Here is a 21,039-nt window from a genome sequence, read left to right as displayed (position 1 = left end):
ACTGCCCCTCGTGCCCCCTGAAATCTTCCCACCCCTCGCTGAGGCAGCCTGCGCCAGCTGGGGGCTGGCCCGACTCCAGGTGGCACCGGGACCGTGTGTGTGTGTGTGTGTGTGTGTGTGTGTGTGTGTCCTTCTGGGGGGTTATTCGCTCTGTGTCCCCCACCCAGGGGATGGGGGAACAGGGGTTCAGATCCACCCCACCGCTCCCCTCCAGAGAGCACAGCTGAACCCCCCTGAGCCCGCAGCACCCAGAGCTCGCAGTCTCACAGCGCCACCCAGGGGCCAGCCGGGGAATGGGCACGAGGAGGGGATGGCAGCACCCAGGCCATGGGGTTCATGCTGTGTCCCTCCTGCATCATCTAGCGGGGTTCCCATCTCACCCCAGAGCAGGCCCTGTGTGCCCCCAATGCAGCTCCTGGGGAACAGGGTGTCCTGGGACTATCCCCAGCTCTGGGAGGGGAGTGGGCTCTGGTGGGTTAGACCCAGGTGGGTCTCGGGGGCAGGACTCCTGGGTTCTATCCCTGGATCTGGGAGGGGAGTGGGCTTTGGTGGGTTAGACCCAGGTGGGTCTGGGGGGCAGGACTCCTGGGTTCTATCCCAGCTCTCGGTTTCATTTCCCCAAGCTGGGGGGGGGGGGAGGGCTGGGGTGCCAGGAAGGCTCTGGAATGGGGAAGCCCTGGGGCACTCCACACTCTGGGAAACGGCCCAAAAGTCACCGTTCTCCACTAATCCTTCCTGCTCGGTTCCCGTCAGAGTCGTCAGGGTGACAGGACAATGGGTCCCCCCCGCTGGGCCAAACCGCAGCCAATGGGCACCGGGATGGCACCGGGATGGCAGCCGCTGGGGTATAAAGGCTCGGCAGCCCAAAGACAGCGCTGCCGAAATGGACCGACTCCTGTGCCTGTTCCTGCTGCTGTCTGTAGGCATGGCAGCCTGCTCGGCCCCTGTGCCAGGTGAGAGGGGATGGGGGTCTCTGTATAACCAGCCCCCACACTCCACCCCAGAGGTGGCTGCATCTCGGCACCGGGCGAGGGGTCTCTGTATAAACAGCCCCTGTGCCCCACCCCAGAGCCAGCTGCATCTCGGCACAGGGCGAGGGGTCCCTGTATAAACAGCCCCTGTGCCCCACCCCAGAGCCAGCTGCATCTCGGCACCGGGCGAGGGGTCTCTGTATAAACAGCCCCCCACCCCAGAGCCAGCTGCATCTCGGCACAGGGCGAGGGGTCCCTGTATAAACAGCCCCTGTGCTCCACCCCAGAGCCAGCTGCATCTCGGCACCAGGCAAGGGGTCCCTGTATAAACAGCCCCTGTGCCAGGTGAGAGGGGGTGGGGTACCTGTATAACCAGCCCTCACATCCCACCCCAGAGCCAGCTGCATCTCGGCACCGGGCGAAGGGTCCCTGTATAAACAGCCCCTGTGCCCCACCCCAGAGCCAGCTGCATCTCGGAACCGGGCGAGGGGTCCCTGTATAAACAGCCCCTGTGCCCCACCCCAGAGGGGCCGCATCTCAGCACCCGGCGAGCGTTTAGCTTCCCTTCTCGTGTCTGACGCAGGTGGTGGACACGGGGCGGAAGGGGAGTTGAACCCAGTCAGACAGCACACGACCGGAGCAGGGCTCTGTGACTGCCCAGGTCAGTGTCCCCTGTCACGGGGTGAAGTTGGGTGGGGGAGGAGCCCCCACACACACATACACACATGATGTCTCTTGTCATTTCAGGCTGGTCGGGATCCCAGCGCCAGCTCGCAGGAGACCTTGGGGTTGGGGCCAGACACAATGGGCTGTGCCCCTGTGACAGCATCGTCCCTTATGGCCAAGGCAGGGGTGAGAGTCGCTCCCAGCATTGTGGGTGGGGGAGCAGGGCCAGGGAACGGGATCTGCTAACGGGGCGGGGTTAGGGTTAGGGGCTAGAACCGACGGAGGCAGAGAACGGCATCAGGGAACGAGGGAAGGGGATTCGAGTCTCCTCACAGGGTGCAAGGAATGGGGTTGGGGACTGAGGTGGAGGGGGGCAAGGACTGGGGGATGGGAATGAGGGGAAGAGGGAAGGAATTGGGGTCTAGTAACAGGGTGCAGATAACGGAGTGTAGGATGGGGTGGGGTGCAGGGATTGGGTCTGGTAACAGTGCAGAGAATGGGGGTGGGGATGAGGTAGGGGTCGAGATTGGGATCTGACACTGAGGGGAGAGAGGATGGACTAGGGTCTGATAACGGGGTGCAGAGAGGAGGTTTGAGATGGGGTGGGATGCACGGATTGGGGGCTGGCATTGAGGGGAAGGGGGAAGGCTTGGGGTCTGGCATTGAGAGGGGTCTGGGGTCTAGCTGGGGGAAGGGCAGGAGACACCCCTGCTAACCCCCCCCGTCTCTCCCGCAGGGCATCACCCCCAGGGCCGGGGCAGGCGGAGCGAGCACCACAGGCGCCGACGGCAGCGGTGCCGCGAGATCCCGAGCCGATGCCGGCGGCAGGGCCTGGCTAAGGGGCTGCTGCTGCCCCTCTAGCTCCCGTCCCCGGGGCCATGAGTGGAGCCAGTGGGGGGCGTCGCCTTCCGCCCCGTCAATAAAAACCCAGCTCGAGGGGACGTTCCCGTCTGGTGTCCGTGTGCGGCTCCTTCGCCCCTGACCTCTGACCCCCCAGCTGGGGTGAAAATCACCCCCGATGCCTCCCCCTGGGGCCCTGCACCAACCCCACCCCCGCTCCTGGGGCACCAGCACGGGGGGGGGGTTCTCTCTGCCCGCGGGGCGTTAACCCTGGAGCCTAGTGATGGCGGCTGGGGTCAGCTGAGGGCACGAGGAGGGAGGGGCCCGGGGTGTCCCGACAGGGGGGGCTGGGGGGACAGAGGGGGAGGGGAGCCCCCAGTGCAGGGTCGGGGGGGGCGGCCCTAGGGGAGGTGACACTGAGACATGGGGGTTTTGCCAATGGGGGTAAAGGTCAGAGGTCGGGGCCAGGTGACTCGGGTCAAAGGTCGCGGCCGTGGTAGGTATTGGGGTCAGAGGTCACCGCGCGAGGGCGGGGCCAGGGCAGTGACCCGCAGGGGTCAGAGGTCGCGGCCCGCAGGCGGTGCCGCGCGGGGGGGGAGGGTTCGACGCGGTTACCCCGGTAACGGACGTGGCGCCACCGGCGCCGCTGCTGATTGGCCGGCGCGCGTCACGTGCCCGATCCGGGGCCGGTGGGAGCCGGAAGCGGGAGCCGGTCTGAGGGGCGGAGCCGCCGGAGCCACAGGTGAGAGCGGGGGGGCGCGGTGCCCCGGAGCGATGGGAGGGGCGCGGGCCGCACCAGCCCCGGCCAGCGGCGGGTAAACTGAGGCACGGGGGGGGGGCAGGGCCGGGATGGACCCAGGCGTCCGGCCCCGGAGAATCCCCGCCCGCCCCGCGCCGGGCCTGTCGCCGGCCGGGGGCTCGTGTCCCGCAGCAGCCGCGCCAGGCCGGGGGTTCGGGGGGACCGGGCCCCGCGCGGCGCCTGGCAAAGGGCTGGAGCCGGAGGTCGGAGCGGCCCGTCCCGCCCTCAGCCGCCAGCGCCGCCCGCGACGCGTCTCGCCGCGCGGAGGCTCCTGCCCCGTCCCGCTGGTTTCGCTCCTGCGCCGTGTCCCGCCCGCGCTCCCCGCGGGGCGGTTCCTGCCCGCGGCGCTGCCCCCTCACCCGCCGGCTCCCTCGTCTCTCGGCCGCTCGCTGCCGCGGAGCGTTTCCCTTCCTCGGGCGCCACTGCCCGCAGCCGGTGTCGTTCCTGCCTCGGCTCCCGCCTTCCCGCGGTGCCGGGCCGGCCGCTCCCTCGCCCAGATACACCCGGGTGCGAGGGGTGCGGTGAGAGGCGGCTCCGGCCTCCGCTTCCAGCCGCCGGGTTCGGCTCTGGGTCTGTGACGGGACCGAGGGTGGCCCCTGCCGGTCAGCAGCCAAGCCCCAGCCAAGCCCCCGCCTGCCGCCTGCCCCGAGCGAGCGGAGTCCGTGTCCGCAGCGCAGGGAGATTTCACCTCCGCCATGTACCTGGAGCTGACCTGCCCTGACCCAAGGCCCTGGCTTGTGCCCGCTCTGTGAGCCAGGGGACACGGCGAGCACCAGGCTGGCAGGATGTGTCCGATGAGCCGTCGGTGGGCGCCTGTCTCTACTCGCCTTGTGACTGACACTCCTGGGTGCTCTGTTCTGCAACTTTCCTTAGTGGGGCCAAGTCCACGTGTCCCTTCGAGCTCGGATCCAGGTGAGAGAGAGACGTTTACTGCAATAAATCAGTTCATGTGGGAAAATTACTGTGCAAACCAGGTTCTTCGTGCCCGCTCCCCTCCTGACAGCCCCAAATGCTCCTGTTTTCTCGGTCGCCTTGGCACACCTTTAAAAGAGGGTGATCGTTTCAGCCTGCACTTGGGTTTCCAATTCCTGCGCAGAGGTGAGCAGATCAGGCGGGAATGAGATGATTTCCGTACCGAATTAGCTGTTCTTTTCTACGATTCTCAAGAGGGTGAACATCTGACTCTTGGTCACAAACTGCTGTTGGAGAGGAAATTACAGCTCCAGCTATTGTGTGAATTGTGGACAACTGCACAACTTCCATCTTGGCAGGGCTGCTGTGACCAGACCAGAGAGGCAGATTCAAGTATTGGGTGAACTATCCAGCAGTACGTTGTTTTCAGGATCCTAACTCATGAGCCCCCGTTGGTGTCGGCAATACACTGTAGCAGGTTTAGTCTTTCTGACTTGTGGCCCAAACCTTCGTTCCGTGTCCAAGGTCATTCCAGGGTATACTGGCTCACCCTCAGCGCTAACACGTTCTCCATCCAGTGTCAGTTTCAGACTGACGTTGAACCTCTTACGGTTTTGCTGGATTCAGCTGAAGTTTATGTCCGTTTGCTCATCTGGTTACAGTTCCAAGTCCTCATTCAGTTCATCCTCCACTACATCTATTTCCGACCCTGACACACAGCGTGATCTCGCCTGCACACAGGCATACAGGTGATGTCACGTGGCCGGACAGTCCAGAGGAGTCCAGCAGGAAAAGAGGCCTTAACACTGAGCCCAAAGGAACTCCTGTGCTGAGGCCTTGCCTTCGAAAAAGTACCATTTAGTCTTCCTGTTATTGTCTTGTGCTGCAGGAAATCTCCTATCCCAAGGTACGTTGTTCCACAGATTCCCCTCTCGCTGAGTTTCACTGAGACTCTATCACATGCCGCGCTGAGATCCAGACACTCCTCTTGGTCCTTGTGGTGGCTGGGATGGGAATCCGTCAATAAGAGGCTCCCAGGGAGCCTGTAACTGAGTGCGAGGCCCGTCTGCCATTGGGATGAGTTTCATCTTCCCTCTTGTTGGAAGCCCCCGCAGAAGCTGGGATTGGACCGTGTCCCCCGTTATCTGGTGAGGTGACTGGCTGAGGATAGAGGCTGGTAGCAGCTTGGAGAAGACGGATCCATGCCAGACTTAAGAACAATAACTGCTGAGTTCCACTGATTAGAGACCGTCCCTTTTATCCATGATTTGTTGATGAACTCCAACAACTTGGCTTTAGCCGCCTTCTCAGAGTGTTTCTCCATATAACCGTAGGGGAGGTCCAGCCCACAGGATTCTTGGTTTGAGCTTCTCTATTGCATCTTCTAGCTCGTGTATGAGAGCGAGCTCACTAAAGCCAAGGTACTTGGTGAAATGCGAGTGCATGTTTTTAAATTCTCTGTCTCTTTCCTCCTGGGTAGTGCGTCTTGTATAATGTGCAGCGGCTCCATCCTCGTCTTTGGGAGCCTGCTAGTCTTGGTACAGTAGTCACAGGCTCTGTCACCTTTTGCCTCTGTATCTCCATTTGTCTGGATAGTGGTGTTCTTAAGGGCATGGCTGCACTGGCAGATGTAGGGCGTTGTGAGTTAAACCCGCCTTTGGAAAGCACAGTAGGGAAAACGCTGCAGTCTGTCCACACTGACAGCTGCTTGCGCACTGGCGTGGCCACATTTGCAGCACTTGCAGCAGCATTAGGAGTGGTGCATTATGGGCAGCTATCCCAGCATGCAAGTGGCTGCAACGTGCTTTTCATATGGGGGGTGGTGGAGTGTGACGGGGGGAGAGAGTGGGATTTTGGGAGGCTGAGAGCATGTCAGCATGCTGTCCTGTGAGTTCAGACAGCCGCAGACCTCTCGCTTCCCCCCGCCTCTCTCTCTCTCTCACACAGCATTCCACGCTAACGGCTTGCATGCCGGCTGTCAGAAACGGAGCTTTGAAAGGGCATTTCCCCATTCCTACAGGAGCAAAACAGTGACAGGAGTGGCCACTTGAGTTAAGGGGCTTATGGGACGTTTCCGGAGGCGGCTCAGAGCGCAGTAACGCAACACCTCGTTCACACTGACACCCGGGCGTTGTAGCCAAGGCGCAGCAAACGTTATTCCTCTCGCTGAGGTGGAGAACCAGCAGCGCTGTAGCCCCGGAGTCAGAGCGCCCTGCGTGCCTTGCCAGTGTGGACGGGGAGTGAGCTAGTGCACCCGGGCTCCGTTATTGCGCTGTACCTCGCAAGTGTAGCCAAGCCCTTAGATTGCTAGTGTTGGTCTGTTTCGTCTCGATTCCCTGCAGCGTCATCTATAAACCCTTTCTGCCGTGAGGATCCAGCCATTCACAAGTCTCTTCCCGATGCCTTTGTCTACATTCAGCTGTTTCCAGGCCGACTTCTTTTGAGACTTCCTTCCATTTCCATCTGGCCTCTTCACCTGCAAGGATCCATTCAGCCTCCAGTCGAACCGGATTCCTTCTCTCTTAAAATCTTCCATCCCTGTGTCAGTCTAGCCTGGGTCCATTTCTGCCTCTCGCCTTCCTCCTTTCTGCTGATTCCTGCAGCACAGGTTGGAAAACCTTCCTAAGTGTTGAAGAAATAATACTCTCCTGTGGCCGTGAAATGGGACCAGTCAGCTTTATGGTGTGACGAAGTGGGACTGTTCTTGATGTTTTCACTGAATACTGTGTGTGTGCCTCAGTTTCCCCTATGCAGTACTTAAGTATCTAGGTGGTGGCTCAGGGGCTGTGATTGGTGCAGAGCCCAAGAGGGCAGGGGTGATGCTGTCTGCACAGAGAATGGCTGACGCCCTGTCTCCTGGCAACTGCTGGCCTGGGCCCCTCCCCTGCAAAGGTGCCAACTGAATGTGCGGGAGAACAAAGGGCAGGTCTACACTATGGGGGAAAATCGATATAAGATATGCAACTTCAGCTACGTGAATAACGTAGCTGAAGTCAAAGTATCTGATATCGAATTACTTACCGTCCTCACGACGTGGGATCGACGTCCACGGCTCCCCATGTCGACTCCGCTACTGCCGTTCGGGTTGGTGGAGTTCTGGAGTCGACAGGAGCGCGTTCGGGGATCGATATATCGCGTCTAGATGAGACACGATATATCGATCCCCGAGAAATCGATTGCTACCCGCCGATACGGCGGGTAGTGAAGATGTACCCTAAGAGATCAGGGGCCTCCTGGCCCAGGAAAGAGACAAAGGCCAGGGGAGGGGCTGGAGAGTTTCAGTTTGGAGCTGCCTGGGGAGACCGGGGGAGGCCAGAACCGGGTCTGGCTCCCTACCCCCCCCCCCCCGAAGGACCTGACTGAGGGGTCCTGTTCTTTGTACCTACAAGCCCTGCTTGGGACTGTGTTCCTGTCGTCTGATAAACCTGTGTCACTGGCTGGCTGAGAGTCCCGGTGAATCACAGGAAGTGGGGGGTGCAGGGCCCTGACTCCCCCACACTCTGTGACAACTGGTTATTCCTCCTCCTGTCAGTCACCGGGGAGCTCGCTCTCTCCCTGTTCTAACGAGCGAGTGCAGGCTGCTGGTCATTTCCAGCGTCCTCCAGAACATCCCCTGTGCCACTCGCGGGTGTGCTGCTCGCGGGTGTGCTGCTGCGCCCCGGTTACAGCCAGAGGGCCTGGGTGCCGTATGATCGCGACGTGCAAGTCATGGAGCCTTTGTTCAGCTCAACTAAGGCCTCGTGCTCTGTCACGGCATCACTGGGCGATGCTCTGCAACTGCTCCGCATGGAGCCGGGCAAGACTCTGGGGGAGCCTCCTCTTCACGGCGCCAGGGAAAGAAGCTTCCGTAGCTTCTGCCGTCCTGGGTCCTACCTCAGAACATTCAGCATCCCCACCGTGTGCTTCCCGCAGTGAGTGCGCCCGGGCAGGGCTCCTGGGGCAGCCGGGGGCCCTGCACCCCAACTCCGCAGCCAGCGTAAAACGGAAGGTTTATTAGTCGCCAGGTGCACAGCACAGAACAGAACGTGTTAGCACAGAAATCAGTGACTTTCAGCCAAGTTCATCTTGGGGGGGACCCTGGGCCAGACAGCCTGGCCTCCCCCCTCTTCCAGTTCATCACACCAGACTGCCTGGCCTCCAACACGCCCGTTGCTGCTCCTCCGGTCTTTGTCCTGCTTCCTGGCAAAGTGTCACCTGGTGGCATCCCCAGCCTGGGTCTCGGGATACGAAGGGCATCAGCCATCGCAGACCTCTGAGCCCTGCCCTGAGGGCCTCAGCGAAAGTCACACCCCCAGTTCCCACCACCTCGGCACTGGTGCAGCACACAGGGAAACTGAGGCACACACAGTGTTCGTATAGGACAGTAAGACTCACATACAACATAACGGGGGAAAACCCCACTTCATCTCATCTCTATCACAGCTCCAGCTGCATCCGTTCAGTTCCCGCAAACTGCGCGTCCGGCGTTGTCACCTCCCCAGGTGATTGTCTGGCTGCAGGTCCCCAGTGATTTGTTTTACCAGTTGGGCTGTCGTCAGGGTGACAGACGTTCACCTCCTGGACTCCCACATCTCTTGTGTGGAGCGTCTCCCAAATAACAAACCTCAGGCCTCCCCCAGCTCGTCCTGCAGTCGCCTCTCAAGCAGCCAGACCCACCAGAGCTGCAGTTTGTTTCTTGGAGAGCAGCAACGTGGGTGTTTCTCCCCTGGCAGAACTTTCCTGGATACGGTTCCGGGGGCCGGCTGAATTCCAGGGCACAATGGTGAAGGGGGCAGGAGCGAGTTTGTTGACACCTCCCCGAGGCCACAAGAGGTGACGGGTCAGTTTCTCTGTACGCAGTATCCCCGTGTTTCCAAACTCTCGTCTGCAGCTTCTAGGGGGTAGATCGGGGTGTTCTCTCCGTTGCCTGCCGCGCCGGCCGGGTCCGCTCCACGCCGGGGCCGCTCCACGCCGGGGCCGCGCCGGCCGGGGCCGCTCCACGCCGGGGCCGCGCCGGCCGGGGCCGCTCCACGCCGGGGCCGCGCCGGCCGGGGCGGGCCGCTCCACGCCGGGGCCGCGCCGGCCGGCATGGGCCGCTCCGGGCCGCGCCCGCGCCGGCCGGCATGGGCCGCTCCGGGCCGCGCCCGCGCCGGCCGGCATGGGCCGCTCCGGGCCGCGCCCGCGCCGGCCGGGTCCGCGCCGGCCGGGGCCGCTCCAAGCGCCCCAGGCACCTGGCAAAGGAGGAGCCAGGTCCTTTGGCATCAGCCAGCCAGGAAACGAGGTGTCGCCTTTGCGGCTTCTTGCAACACTCTCACTGCACAAGTGGTCTTGTGCCATCCACGCTGGTGTAAGACACGTTGGGTAACAGCGTTTGCGTAAGACTCACTCGGCCACGCGGCCTCCTGCTGGTGACTTATTGTCAGTCAGCGACCGACTTCCACAGGCCCCTCTGGCCAGCCGGGCTACCCCCGTGTGCCGTCTGTCCGTCCGTCAGCGCGCTCAGTCCCATCCCGCCCTCGCAGGGCTCTCTCCTTTGGCAGCTCGCCACGCTGACGTAGAGTCGTTCGACTCGTTCGCTTGCTCCCACGCCGGCTAGAGAGAAGTGAATGAGATCGCACGGGAGCGGCACGCGGCGCCTGTCCCGGTGCCGGATTACGCCCTGCGCCCCTGCGAGAAGGTGGGTAGGGGAGCTGTGCGCAGAAGCCTCTGTGCAGGCACCGGGCGCATGGTTACCGGAGCGGCTTGTCTCAGCAATGGCGGCATCTGGGCTGGCGGCTACTTAGCTCTCCTGAGCATTCTCTAGTGTGAAACAAGCCCCGTGCGCCATATGAGACGCGTCCAATGTACTCCTGCCCGATCGCGCTTCCGTCCCCTCAGTCGGCCTGGCCTGAGCTATCTGCCGTGTCCCTCCGGTTCCAGCCGCTCCGGCAACACAACGGCCTCGCTCCGAAGGGGCCCGTGGCAGAGCCTGACGTTCCCATCGCGCTTCTCAAATCTTCGACGCCTCTGCTGGGTTTCTTTTATCGGGCCTAAAATTCTGCTAATTCACACTCTGCTGTGTGGGGCGGTACAGCCGGGTGTCTCTGTCCCTCGAGGTGTGGGGCTGTGTGGGGCGGTACAGCCGGGTGTCTCGTATCCCTCGAGGTGTGGGGCTGTGTGGGGCGGTACAGCCGGGTCTCTCGTGTCCCTCGAGGTGTGGGGCTGTGTGGGGCAGTACAGCTGGCTCTGCTGGGTGTCTCTGACCCTCGAAGTGTTGTGGTGCTGGGGAATGTGGGGGGATGGGGGGCATGGGGTGTGGCACGCCGGGTGCTGTCATGGGGGGAGTGGGGCACACCACACTGGGTAAGCTTGGGGGGAGGGGTGGAGCCTGGGCCTTTTCTTTATTATGGTGGGGGGAGGAGTTTCTAGCTCCTCTCTCTGGTCGGTGCACCGGGGGGGTGACCCCTTCCTGCCTCCCTTGGGGCGCGAGGTCCCTTTGTTGGCCCATGATCTTTGCTCTGTGGCCGCAGACACGCTGGGCACGAACACACCTGTCCCTGTGATGCTTCTCTGCCCCCCAAGTCTGGGATCTGGGGGGGGGGCAGGACAGGGCTCCCAGCCCCGGCCAGGACTCACCCAAGGCCCCTCCCCCCGGAGCTGTGCTGTGGGGGCCCCCTCGGGTGGGCAGGTGGTACAATGGGCTCTGTGTGCACCCAGCCGCCCTGGCACCGACGGCTCCCTGCTTGGGCCTCTGTCCCTGGGAGTCACGAGGCCGCAGCCACTGATGGTGCCCCCCCCACCCCCCCTCCGCTGACAGCCTTGGGGGGCACAGCAGCTGGCAACAGCACACTGCGGGGCAGCACCCGGGGGGAGGGGGGAGGGAGCCGTCCCCAGGGGGGGCAGCGTCTGGGAGGGTGGGGGGAGGGAGCCGTCCCCTGGGGAGATGGGAGGCCAGCTAGCCATGGGGATCTCAGCTACCTGTGCGGGGGGGAGGGAGCCGTCCCCGGGGGGGGGGGGGCGGCAGCGTCTGGGAGGGTGGGGGGAAGGAGCCGTCCCCTGGGGAGATGGGAGGCCAGCTAGCCATGGGGATCTCAGCTACCTGTGGGGATCTCAGCTCTGGGGGCGGGGAGGGGCGGGCTGTGGGGCTGGCCAAGGTGGGGTGTGTGTGTGTGTGTGGGGGGGCAGCTTATGGCTGGCGCCAATTACTGGAACCACCTAAAATAGGAACCCCTCCCCCTCCGACACCCCCCTCCTGGGGGATGACACTAGAGAGAGACCCCAGCCCCTCTGGATCCCCTGCCCCTTAGTACCTCCCTGTCCAACCCCCCAGCGTCCTCTGCCCCAGCCCTTCCGCACCTCGTGCCCCCCCCGCACCCCCTGCCCCAGTCCCCCCTGCCCCAGTCCGGCTCCCAGCTGTTTGTGCACATTCCTGCCCCGTCCCCAGAGCTCTGGCAGCTGCCAAGCAGGGCCACCCCCCATCTCATTAACCCCGTCAGCGCTGGCATCAGGGCAGCCGGAGAGGGGACCCCCCCCCCGCAGGAGAACACCCCGTGTCTGGGCAGGACGTGCCCGGGGGGCTGACCCGTGGGGGGCTGGCCCTGGGCTGCCTGGCCCGGCTGTGGGGCGCTGTCTGGAGGTCAGTGCCCCACAGTGCCCCTGGCTGTTGTTTGCTCGGAGCCGGGCCCCAGGGACCCATGGGGGAGGCCCTGTTTGGCAGGAGGGGGGGTTCTGGGGAGCAGCGCGAACAGAGGCTCCCAGCCATGGGGACGCCGGGTCTGGGTGAAAGAACCCCGGGGTGTGGGGTGAGATGGGGGCCTGGCTGTGAGCCTGCCGCGGGTGGAGAGCGGGTGGGAGCAGCTTCCCTGCTCTAACCACTAGCCCCCACTCCCCTCCCAGAGCCGGGGAGAGAACCCAGGAGTCCTGGTTCTCAGCCCCCTCCTCTAACCACCAGCCCCCCCTCCCCTCCCAGAGCTGGGGAGAGAACCCAGGAGTCCTGGCTCCCAGCCCCCCCGCTCTAACCACCAGCCCCCACTCCCCTCCCAGAGCTGGAGAGAGAACCCAGGAGTCCTGGCTCCAGCCCCCCCTGCTCTAACCACCAGCCCCCACTCCCCTCCCAGAGCCGGGGGAGAGAACCCAGGAGTCCTGGCTCCTAGCCCCCCCTGCTCTAACCACCAGCCCCCGCTCCCCTCTCAGAGCCGGGGAGAGAACCCAGGAGTCCTGGCTCCCAGCCCCCCCTGCTCTCACCACCAGCCCCCGCTCCCTGTCAGTGCCTCTTGCCCCCCCCCTTCCATGGGCTCAGCCCCTCCCTGGGGGTGGAGCCGACTCCCTGGCTCCCAGCTGGGCTATAAAGAGGCTCCGGGAGCTGGGTCTGCCAGGGCTCAGCCAGGGGAGCAGGCAGCCACTGAGGGTGACTGTTGGGGGGGGGGGCGGGTCTGGCTGGGGGGTGAGTACGGGGCTGGGGACCCTGCTGGGGCGCTGGGGGGATGAGCACAGGGGGGTGAGGGTGAGTGGGGGTGTGTGTGGGGGGGTCTGGGGTCCCGGCTGGGGGATGAGCACAGGGGGGGTGAGGGTGTGTGGGTGGGGGGGAGATCTGGGGGATGAGCACAGGGGGTTGAGGGTGAGTGGGGGTTTGTGGGGCGGGCCTGGGGTCCCCCCTGGGGGGGATGAGCAAAGGGTGCGGTTACCATGGGGGGATGCTGAGGGGTGAGTGCAAAGCGGGTCCCAGCTGCGGTGCTGGGGGTGACCCTGGGGGCAGCTTTGGGGGGGCTCTCAGGGAGTCAGCACAAGGGGTCCTGGCTAGGGTGTGGGGGGTAAATAGCTGGGGTGATGTGGGGGGGGATTATGGGGGGGCCCTAACTGGGGCTGAATACTGGGGGCTGGCTGGGGGTGTTAGGTAGGGGGGGCCCAGGTGGGCACTGGGAGGGGTGAGTGGGGGGGTACTTACTCCACTCACCGTACCCCCCGTCTCCCCATGGCAAGCCCCCCAAGTCCCCCAGCTAACCCCCCCCGTCTCCCCATTGCAGGCCCCGCGCCATGGACTCCCGGCCCCTCTTCCAGGCCCTGCTCGCGGTGGCCGAGGACAACGCGGCCTTCTTCCGGCAGAGCGCCTCGGAGACGGGGCGCCGGTTCGTGGCGGCCTTCACGGCCATCGGGGAGCACGCCCGCTGCCTGGAGCCGGTCCTGCGCCACTTCGCCAGCGTCTACCACATCTTCGACCTGGACGAGGCCACGCCGGCCAACGGGTACCGCAGCCTGGCGCAGACGGCGCGCTGCTGCCTGGCCTGCGTCCTGCACAAGAGCCGCTACGTGGCCGCCAACCGCCGCAGCATCTTCTTCCGCACGGGCCACAACGCGGCCGAGCTGGAGGCCTATTGCGCCGCCCTGAGCCAGCTGCGGGCGCTGCTCTACGTGGCGCAGCAGCTGCTGACCCACAACCGCCCCGGCTGCCTCTTCCACCACGAGGAGCGCGGCCTGACCGAGCGGATGCTGCGGGAGTACGGCACCCTGCACAAGGGCTGCTTCTACGGGCGCTGCCTGGGCTTCCAGGTGTGTGTGTGTGGGGGGGGGGGGGATTGAGGGGGCGCGGCGAGTCGGGAGGGGCGACCCAGGGGCACAAGGAAGCGCAGCCGAGTCCCTGGCAGCCAGACGTGCGCAGGGATTGTGCTGTGCCCCCCCCAGCTGTGCCCCTCACACTCAGGCCAGCAGGACCCCCCTCCATGGCCCCCCGATTGCTCACCCCCCCCCCGAGCCTCGGCCACGCCCATCACTCTGCCCCCCCACTGAACACCCGTGGGGAGGGTGAGCCGCCGTCATGCCCCCAGGGTGCTCCCTGCGCAGCACCCAGGCAGGGGTGTCCCTCACAACCTCCGCCCCGGTCTTGGGGTGCAGAGTGGTGACCTTTGCCCTTTGCCCTGCAGTTCGCCCCCTCCATCCGGCCCTTCCTCCAGACCATCGCCATCAGCCTGGTCTCCTTCGGCGAGAACTACAGACGCCACGACTCCGGCCTCAGTGAGTGGGGCGGCCACTGGGGGTGGGGGGCTTCTGCTCTCATGAGGCACTGCAGCCCCGGGGGGGCATCTCCCACAACGCACTGCAGCCCCCAGGGGGGAGCTGCTCCCATGATGCACTGCAGCCACGGCTGGCTGAACCCACAAATCCCTTCTGGGCCCACTCAGCCCAGCCTGCTGCCCAGGGAACTCGTCCGGCCTGGCTGCTACCCACAATGCACTGCTTTGCCCGCTTCCCTGCCCATTGGGGGCTGGGCCCCGTGCCTGGCTGCCCGTGGAGCTTCGCTGTGGGGGTGAGGGAGCTGGGGGGGGCAGGCGGGGCCGCGGGAGCCCCACAGGACCAGGGGGGCAGGTTGAGGGAGCTGCGGGGGGCAGGCAGGGCTGCGGGAGCCCCACAGGACCGGGGTGGCAGAGTGAGGGAGCACTGCTGGGGGGGGCAGGTGGGGCCGTGGGACCCCACAGGGCCGGGGGGGCAGTGTGAGGGAGCACTGCTGGGGGGGGCAGGCAGGGCCGCGGGGGCCCCACAGGGCTGGGGGGGCAGGGCCAGGGGACAGCACCACCCCCCCGATCTCCCGTTCCTCCAGGCATGGCGGCCGGCTCGCTGTTCACTTCGGGGAAGTTCGCCATCGACCCGGAGCTGCGGGGAGCCGAGTTCGAGAGGATCACGCAGAACCTCGACGTGCATTTCTGGAAGAGCTTCTGGAACCTGACGGAGACCGAGCTGCTGGCTGTGAGTGCGGGGCTGTCCCGGGCACAGGGCGCAGGGTAGGAGTGGTGCCCAGTGCAGGGCACTGTGGGGTGGGGGCAGGGGTTTGGAGTGGGGCCCGGCGCAGGGGGGCTGGGGTGGGGGCTGGGAGCGGGGCAGGATGCTGTGGGGTAGGGGGGTGGGAGTGGGGCCTGGTGCAGGGCGCTATGGGGCTGGGTTAGGGGGTGGGAGCGGTGCCCGGCGCAGGGCGCTGTGGGGCAGGGGGGATTGGAGCAGTGCCCGGCACAGGGCGCTGTGGGGCAGGGATGGTTGGAGCGGCGCAGGGCGCTATGGGGCTGGGTTAGGGGGTGGGAGCGGTGCCCGGCGCAGGGCGCTGTGGGGCAGGGGGGATTGGAGCAGTGCCCAGCGCAGGGCGCTGTGGGGGGGGGGTTGGAGTGGTGCAAGGCGCTATGGGGCTGGGTTAGGGGCTGGGAGCAGTGCCCGGCGCAGGGCGCTGTGGGGCAGGGGGATTGGAGCGGTGCAAGGCGCTATGGGGCAGAGGTCGGGGTGGGAGTGCAGGGTCGGACCAGCTTGGGGGCCCCGCTCACCCTCCCCCTTCCCCACAGTCCGTGGCCAACCTGGCGTCCACGCCGGTGCGGGTGAGCCGGGCGCTGACGGTGCCCCCCGAGCCCTTCGAGCTGCCGCTGGCTGCCGACCCCTCGCTGAGCATCACCATCAGCCCCCCGGTGGCGCACACCGGCCCCGGGCCCGTCCACATGCGCCTCATCTCCCACGAGCTGCGGGAGGGGCAGGTGAGGGGCTGGTGGGGGGCTGGTGGGCGTGGGGCTGGGGGCTCTGGGATGGGGGAGGGGAGTGAGCAGACCCAGGTGGGGTCCCGGCAAGGCCGGGCTGGTGGGGGGCAGGTGGGCGTGGGACTGGGAGCTCTGGGATGGGGGAGGGGAGTGAGCAGACCCAGGTGGAGTCCCGGCAGGGCCGGGGAGTGGGGTCCTGGGGGTGTTCCAAGGGCAGGTTACAGAGTGCGACAGGGGGTCCCACGCAGGGTGTGGGGGGGGTCTGGGCAGGGGGTCCCGGGCAGGATGTGCGGGGGCGGGGGGCACAGTCGGGTGTCCATGGCAGGGTGTGTGTTGGGGAGGACAGTCAGGGGTTCCTGCATAGGATGTGTGGGACCGGGGACAGTCGGGGGTCCCTGGCAGGGTGTGCAGGAGCGGGGGTGGGGTGGGGGGACAGTTGGCGGGTCCCCGGCAGGGTGTGTGTTGGGGAGGACAGTCAGGGGGGCCCGGGCAGGATGGGCAGGGATGGGCGGGGGACAGTCAGAGGGATCCCAGGCAGGGTGTGTGGGAGTGGGGGGGACAGTTGGCGGGTCCCTGGCAGGATGGGTGGGGTTGGGAGGGAACAGTTGGGGGGTCCCGGGCAGGGTGTGCGGGGGCGGGGGTACGTGCGGGGGGTACGGGCAGGGGGTCCCCGGCAGGGTGTGGAGGGGTGGGTGGGTGGGGGACAGTCGGGGGGTCCCCGGCAGGGTGTGCGGGGGCGGGGGGTACGGGCAGGGGGTCCCCGGCAGGGTGCGGAGGGCCCCTCACGCCCCCCCCGCTCTCCCCAGGACAGCGAGGCGCTCTCCGCGCTGGCCCAGGCCGAGGGCCCGCTGGGGCTGGAGCTGTGGCGCAAGGCGGCGCCGGCGCCCCCCTCGCCCCTCCTGCTGGTTCACTTCCACGGCGGCGGGTTCGTGGCACAGACGTCCAAGTCCCACGAGCCGTACCTGCGGGGCTGGGCGCAGGAGCTGGGCGCCCCGGTGCTCGCCGTCGACTACGCCCTGGCGCCCGAGGCCCCCTTCCCCCGCGCCCTGGAGGAGTGTTTCTACGCCTACTGCTGGGCCCTGCGCCACTGCCGCCTGCTGGGTGAGAGCGGGGACCCCGCACCCCTGTGGGGGGGACGGGACGGGACAGGGGGACCCCGCACCCCCTGCTGGGTGAGAGTGGGGACCCTGCACCCCTGGGGGGGGGACGGGACAGGGGGACCCCGCACCCCCTGCTGGGTGAGAGCGGGGACCCTGCACCCCTGGGGGGGGGGATGGGACGGGACAGGGGGACCCCGCACCCCCTGCTGGGTGAGAGCGGGGACCCCGCACCCCTGGGGGGGGGATGGGACGGGACAGGGGGACCCCGCACCCCTGCTGGGGGGATGGGACGGGACAGGGGGACCACAGTGGTCCCCGCTGAAGGGAATGGACAGAGGGACCCCAGCACCCCCTGCTGGGTGTGATGGGCACATGGGGGGCAGGGCCCCCTGCTGGCGGGGATGGACAGAGGGACCCCAGCACCCCTGCTGGGGGGGACAGGATGGGACAGGGGGGACCCCAGCACCCCCTGCTGGGTGTGATGGGCACGTGGCGGGCAGCACCCTGACACGGGCCCCCCCCAGTTTCTTGGCCCCCCCTTTCCCCCCTCCCACACACTCTCACCCCATCTCCCCACAGGCTCCACGGCGCAGCGGGTCTGCCTGGCTGGGGACAGCGCTGGCGGGAACCTCTGCCTCACCGTGACCATGCGGGCGGCCGCCTTCGGCATCCAGCTGCCCGACGGCATCATGGCGGCCTATCCCGTCACCCTGGTGCGGGCCGCGGCCTCGCCCTCCCGCCTGCTCACGCTGCTCGACCCCCTGCTGCCCCTCAGCGTGCTCTGCAAGTGCCTCAGCGCCTACGCCGGTACGGGGGGGGCAGTTACGGCGGGCAAAAGAGGGAGCTGGTGGCTGTGGGGGGCAGGGGGACCCCGGTGTCCTCTATCCCTGCCCCCAGCACGGAGCCGGCAAAGGGCGAGCAGGGAGGGAGGCTGGTGGGGGGCAGGGGGGACCCTGGTGCTCTCTGTCCCTGCCCCCAGGCACAGAGCCGGTGGAGGGCGAGCAGGGAGGGGGGCTGGTGGGGGGCAGGGGGACCCCGGTGTCCTCTATCCCTGCCCCCAGGCACGGAGCCGGCGGAGGGCGAGCAGGGTTGGGGTTCTGGTGAGGTACAGGGGGGACCCCAATGCTCTCTGTCCCTGCCCCCAGGCACGGAGCCGGCAGAGGGCGAGCAGGGTCAGGGTTCTGGTGAGGTACAGGGGGGACCCCAATGCTCTCTGTCCCTGCCCCCAGGCACGGAGCCGGCGGAGGGCGAGCCCCCCGGGCTGGAGAAGCTGGGCCCGGTGAACATGGTGCGGCGGGACACGGCGCTGCTGTTGCAGGAGCTGCGGCAAAGCGCCTCGGCCTGGCTGGGGGCCCTGCTGGACGCCCCGGGGCGCAGCAACGGGGCCGGCGCAGGTAAGAGCTGGGTGGGACCCCCACCCCTGCCCCCTGCCCGCCCCCCTCACCTGCCCCTTGTCTCCACAGGGCGCGTCTGGTGCCAGCCCCGCCCCCCCAGCTCCTGCTGCTGCCCCTGGCACATCTCCTGGGAGCCAGGATCCCCACCCTCACTAACCCGCCCGCTGGTAGGACTGCCCGCCAGCCCCTAACCGCACGGGCCTCCTAGGGGTCGGGGGGGGCGTTCCTGGGAGCTCTCGCCCACGGCGCTGCCCCTCAGCATCGGGGGCAGCCAGGGAGAGCCTGGCACCGCATGGCACGAAGGTGTGGGGCAGGGCGGCTTGGCACTGGGGCAGCCTGGGAGAGCCTGGCACCGCATGGCACGAAGGTGTGGGGCAGGGCGGCCTGTGGCAGGGGAGAGGTGAGGATGATTCGGGGGGTCCCGGCAGGGGAGAGGTGAGGACGATGGCAGGGGGTCCCGGCAGCGGAGAGGTGAGGATGATTCGGGGGGTCCCGGCAGGGGAGAGGTGAGGACGATGGCAGGGGGTCCCGGCAGCGGAGAGGTGAGGATGATTCGGGGGGTCCCGGCAGGGGAGAGGTGAGGACGATGGCAGGGGGTCCCGGCAGCGGAGAGGTGAGGCCGATTCAGGGAGTCCCGGCAGGGGAGAGGTGAGGACGATTCAGGGAGTCCCGGCAGGGGAGAGGTGAGGACGATGGCAGGGGGTCCCGGCAGCGGAGAGGTGAGGACCATGGGGGGTCCCGGCAGGGGAGAGATGAGGCCGATTTGAGAAGTCCTGGCAGGGGAGAAATTAGATGAATTCAGGGGTCCCAGCAGGGGAGAGGTTAGATGAATTGGGGGGGGTCCCCAGGCTCTCACGTCTCCCTTGGCTCACAGAGGCCATGCGGACGAGCGTCTCGGAGGCAGCGCTGGACGACTCAGCTGTCAAATCCAGGGGCTCCCGCAAGAGCCAGACCTGCCAGGATCTATTGTGTGGGGTGTCAGCCCCCCTTGCCCCTGCATCTGCCCCCCCTCCCCAGGGCAGCCCCCCCAGCTTCTTCCTGAGCGCGGGGCAGCAGGAGGAAGAGGCCCCCGGAGACGAGGGGCTGCAGTATCCTGACGGCTTTGAGCCGCTGCGCTCGGACCAGCCCTCCTCCAGCATCACCCTGGAGGCATCGCCCCTGGTGAAGAACCCCTTCATGTCGCCCCTGCTGGCCCCGGACAGCATGCTGCGAGGGCTGCCGCCGGTCCATATCGTGGTGAGCGCTGGGGCGGGCGGTCAGCCAGATTGTGCAGGGGAGCCTGGGGGGCCGGCTGGTCCATATAGCAGTGAGCGCCCCATGGGAGGGGGCACTGGTCCATATAGGAGTGAGCGCCCCATGGGAGGGGGCACTGGTCCATATAGGAGTGAAAGCCCCATGGGAGGGGGCACTGGTCGATATAGCAGTGAGAGCCCCATGGGGGGGGCACTGGTCCATATAGCAGAGAGAGCCCCACAGGAGGGGGCACTGGTCCATATCGCAGTGAGAGCCCCACAGGGAGGGCCCTGGAAGGTGTGATAGCCCCCATTGACGTTTGCCCCCACAGGCCTGCGCCCTGGACCCCATGCTGGACGACTCGGTGATGTTCGCCCGGCGGCTGCGGGAGCTGGGCCAGCCGGTGACGCTGCGGATCGTGCAGGACTTGCCGCACGGCTTCCTGAGCCTGTCCCAGCTGTGCCGTGAGACCCGCCAGGCGGCCGCGCTCTGCACCCGCGTCATCCGTGAGATCCTGCTGCCCCCGGGGCCCGCCCCGCCCACCGCCCCGCCCTCGCCCCGCAGGCACCGCAAGCTGGAGCGGACGCCGCCCTCGGGGGCTGCCACGGGCCGGGAGAGCAGGGCCACGGGCCAGGCGGCCACGGGTCTGGCCACGCCCAGCCTCAAGAGTCCCACCCCAGCTGCCTTGGAGACCCCGCCCGGCCAGGGGGGTCGGGCCCCAGTGGAAACCCCCCACAGGCGGGAGCCGGGGCCCCAGGGCGGCCCGGCGAGCAAGGAGGTGGGGGCCTGAGCCCCTGGCCGTGGTTGGGAATTTCCTGGGAGCCCCTTGGTGCTTTTCTCTCTGTGGCTCCCGGGTAGGGGGGGGGGGCCCACCCTGAGAGCCTGTCTGCCCCCCCCAGCCCCCGGGGACTGGTCTGTAGTGGTTTATGCGGGACCGGTGTTCGAAGCTGTCTGTATCCTGTGGACTGAGGAGGGGGTGTCTCCTGTCCCCCTCCCCCAGCGCCTCCTAGGCTCCCACACTCCAGCGCCACTCGGGACGGGCCCCCCTGCGCTCCAAGGGACACCCCAGGTGCCAGGCCTGAGCTGAGAGTGCAGCCCCTGGCGCGCCCCCCCCCCCCACGCTCACTCCAGGGGTGGAGGTAGGGTGGGAGCTCTCTGCCCCCTTCCTTTCCCTGTGTGCAGTGGGGGGAGCCCTCTCCACTCCAGCCCATCTGCCCCCCCAGACTCCTCACCCCCCTGCCTGCTGCTGCTGTGAACCAAAGGGAGGGTTGGGGGTGCGCTCCCTCCTGGGGGGCTCCAGGGACCCCCATCCACAACCTTCAGTTGTGTAAATAAAAGGCTGTTTGATATTGACCAAATTGTAGCATCCGTCCTGCCAGGTCAGAGCAGGGCCGGTGCCCCATTCCCTGCCCCTCTGAGCCACCTTCTCCCCCTACATGGGCCAGGGCCCGGTGTGGGGCAGCCCCCTCTTCCCAGGGGCCAGGGAACGTGTGTGTGTGTGTGTGTGTGTGGGGGGGGGGGGTTATAGGGTTAAATGGGGGTTCAAGTGGAGGTTGGGGCACGTGGTGTGGGGATCAGTGGGGTTTGCTACGGGGGAGTTGTGGGGCTCCCTGGGGGGGTGTGGGGGCGCTAGGGGCTGGGAACGAGGGTTTGCTTGTGGGC

General features: G+C 66.7%; 1 protein-coding gene across 2 annotated transcripts; it reads left to right on the top strand.

Annotated features, from left to right (window-relative positions):
• Positions 1-3,166: 3,166 nt before the first annotated feature.
• On the top strand, positions 3,167-20,862 carry LIPE (lipase E, hormone sensitive type). 2 transcript variants are annotated; one of them, XM_045001664.1, is made up of 10 exons: positions 3,167-3,219; positions 13,170-13,692; positions 14,064-14,154; positions 14,738-14,883; positions 15,465-15,650; positions 16,457-16,751; positions 17,330-17,557; positions 17,980-18,144; positions 19,019-19,380; positions 19,709-20,862. In XM_045001664.1, exons 2-10 carry the CDS (start codon positions 13,180-13,182, stop codon positions 20,165-20,167), a joined length of 2,445 nt encoding a protein of 814 aa, XP_044857599.1. In that variant the 5' UTR covers positions 3,167-3,219; positions 13,170-13,179; the 3' UTR covers positions 20,168-20,862. The 2 variants fall into 2 exon arrangements, with proteins under 2 accessions (XP_044857599.1, XP_044857598.1); XM_045001663.1 differs by lacking the exon at positions 3,167-3,219 and adding an exon at positions 9,435-9,844.
• Positions 20,863-21,039: the final 177 nt, after the last annotated feature.

Source organism: Mauremys mutica, unplaced genomic scaffold (assembly GCF_020497125.1).
Source record: "Mauremys mutica isolate MM-2020 ecotype Southern unplaced genomic scaffold, ASM2049712v1 Super-Scaffold_339, whole genome shotgun sequence".
Taxonomy (NCBI): Eukaryota; Metazoa; Chordata; order Testudines; family Geoemydidae; genus Mauremys; species Mauremys mutica.
The sequence above is the reverse complement of the archived record's forward strand: the minus strand, read 5'-3'. Positions and strand labels throughout refer to the sequence as shown.

Coding starts and splice junctions, on each gene's coding strand:
- LIPE (XM_045001663.1), top strand. CDS start 9,774: ATGAGATCGCACGGGAGCGGCACGCGGCGCCTGTCCCGGTGCCGGATT. Junction 15,651..16,456: donor ACGAGCTGCGGGAGGGGCAG/GTGAGGGGCTGG, acceptor CGCTCTCCCCAG/GACAGCGAGGCGCTCTCCGC. Junction 16,752..17,329: donor GCGCCACTGCCGCCTGCTGG/GTGAGAGCGGGG, acceptor ATCTCCCCACAG/GCTCCACGGCGCAGCGGGTC.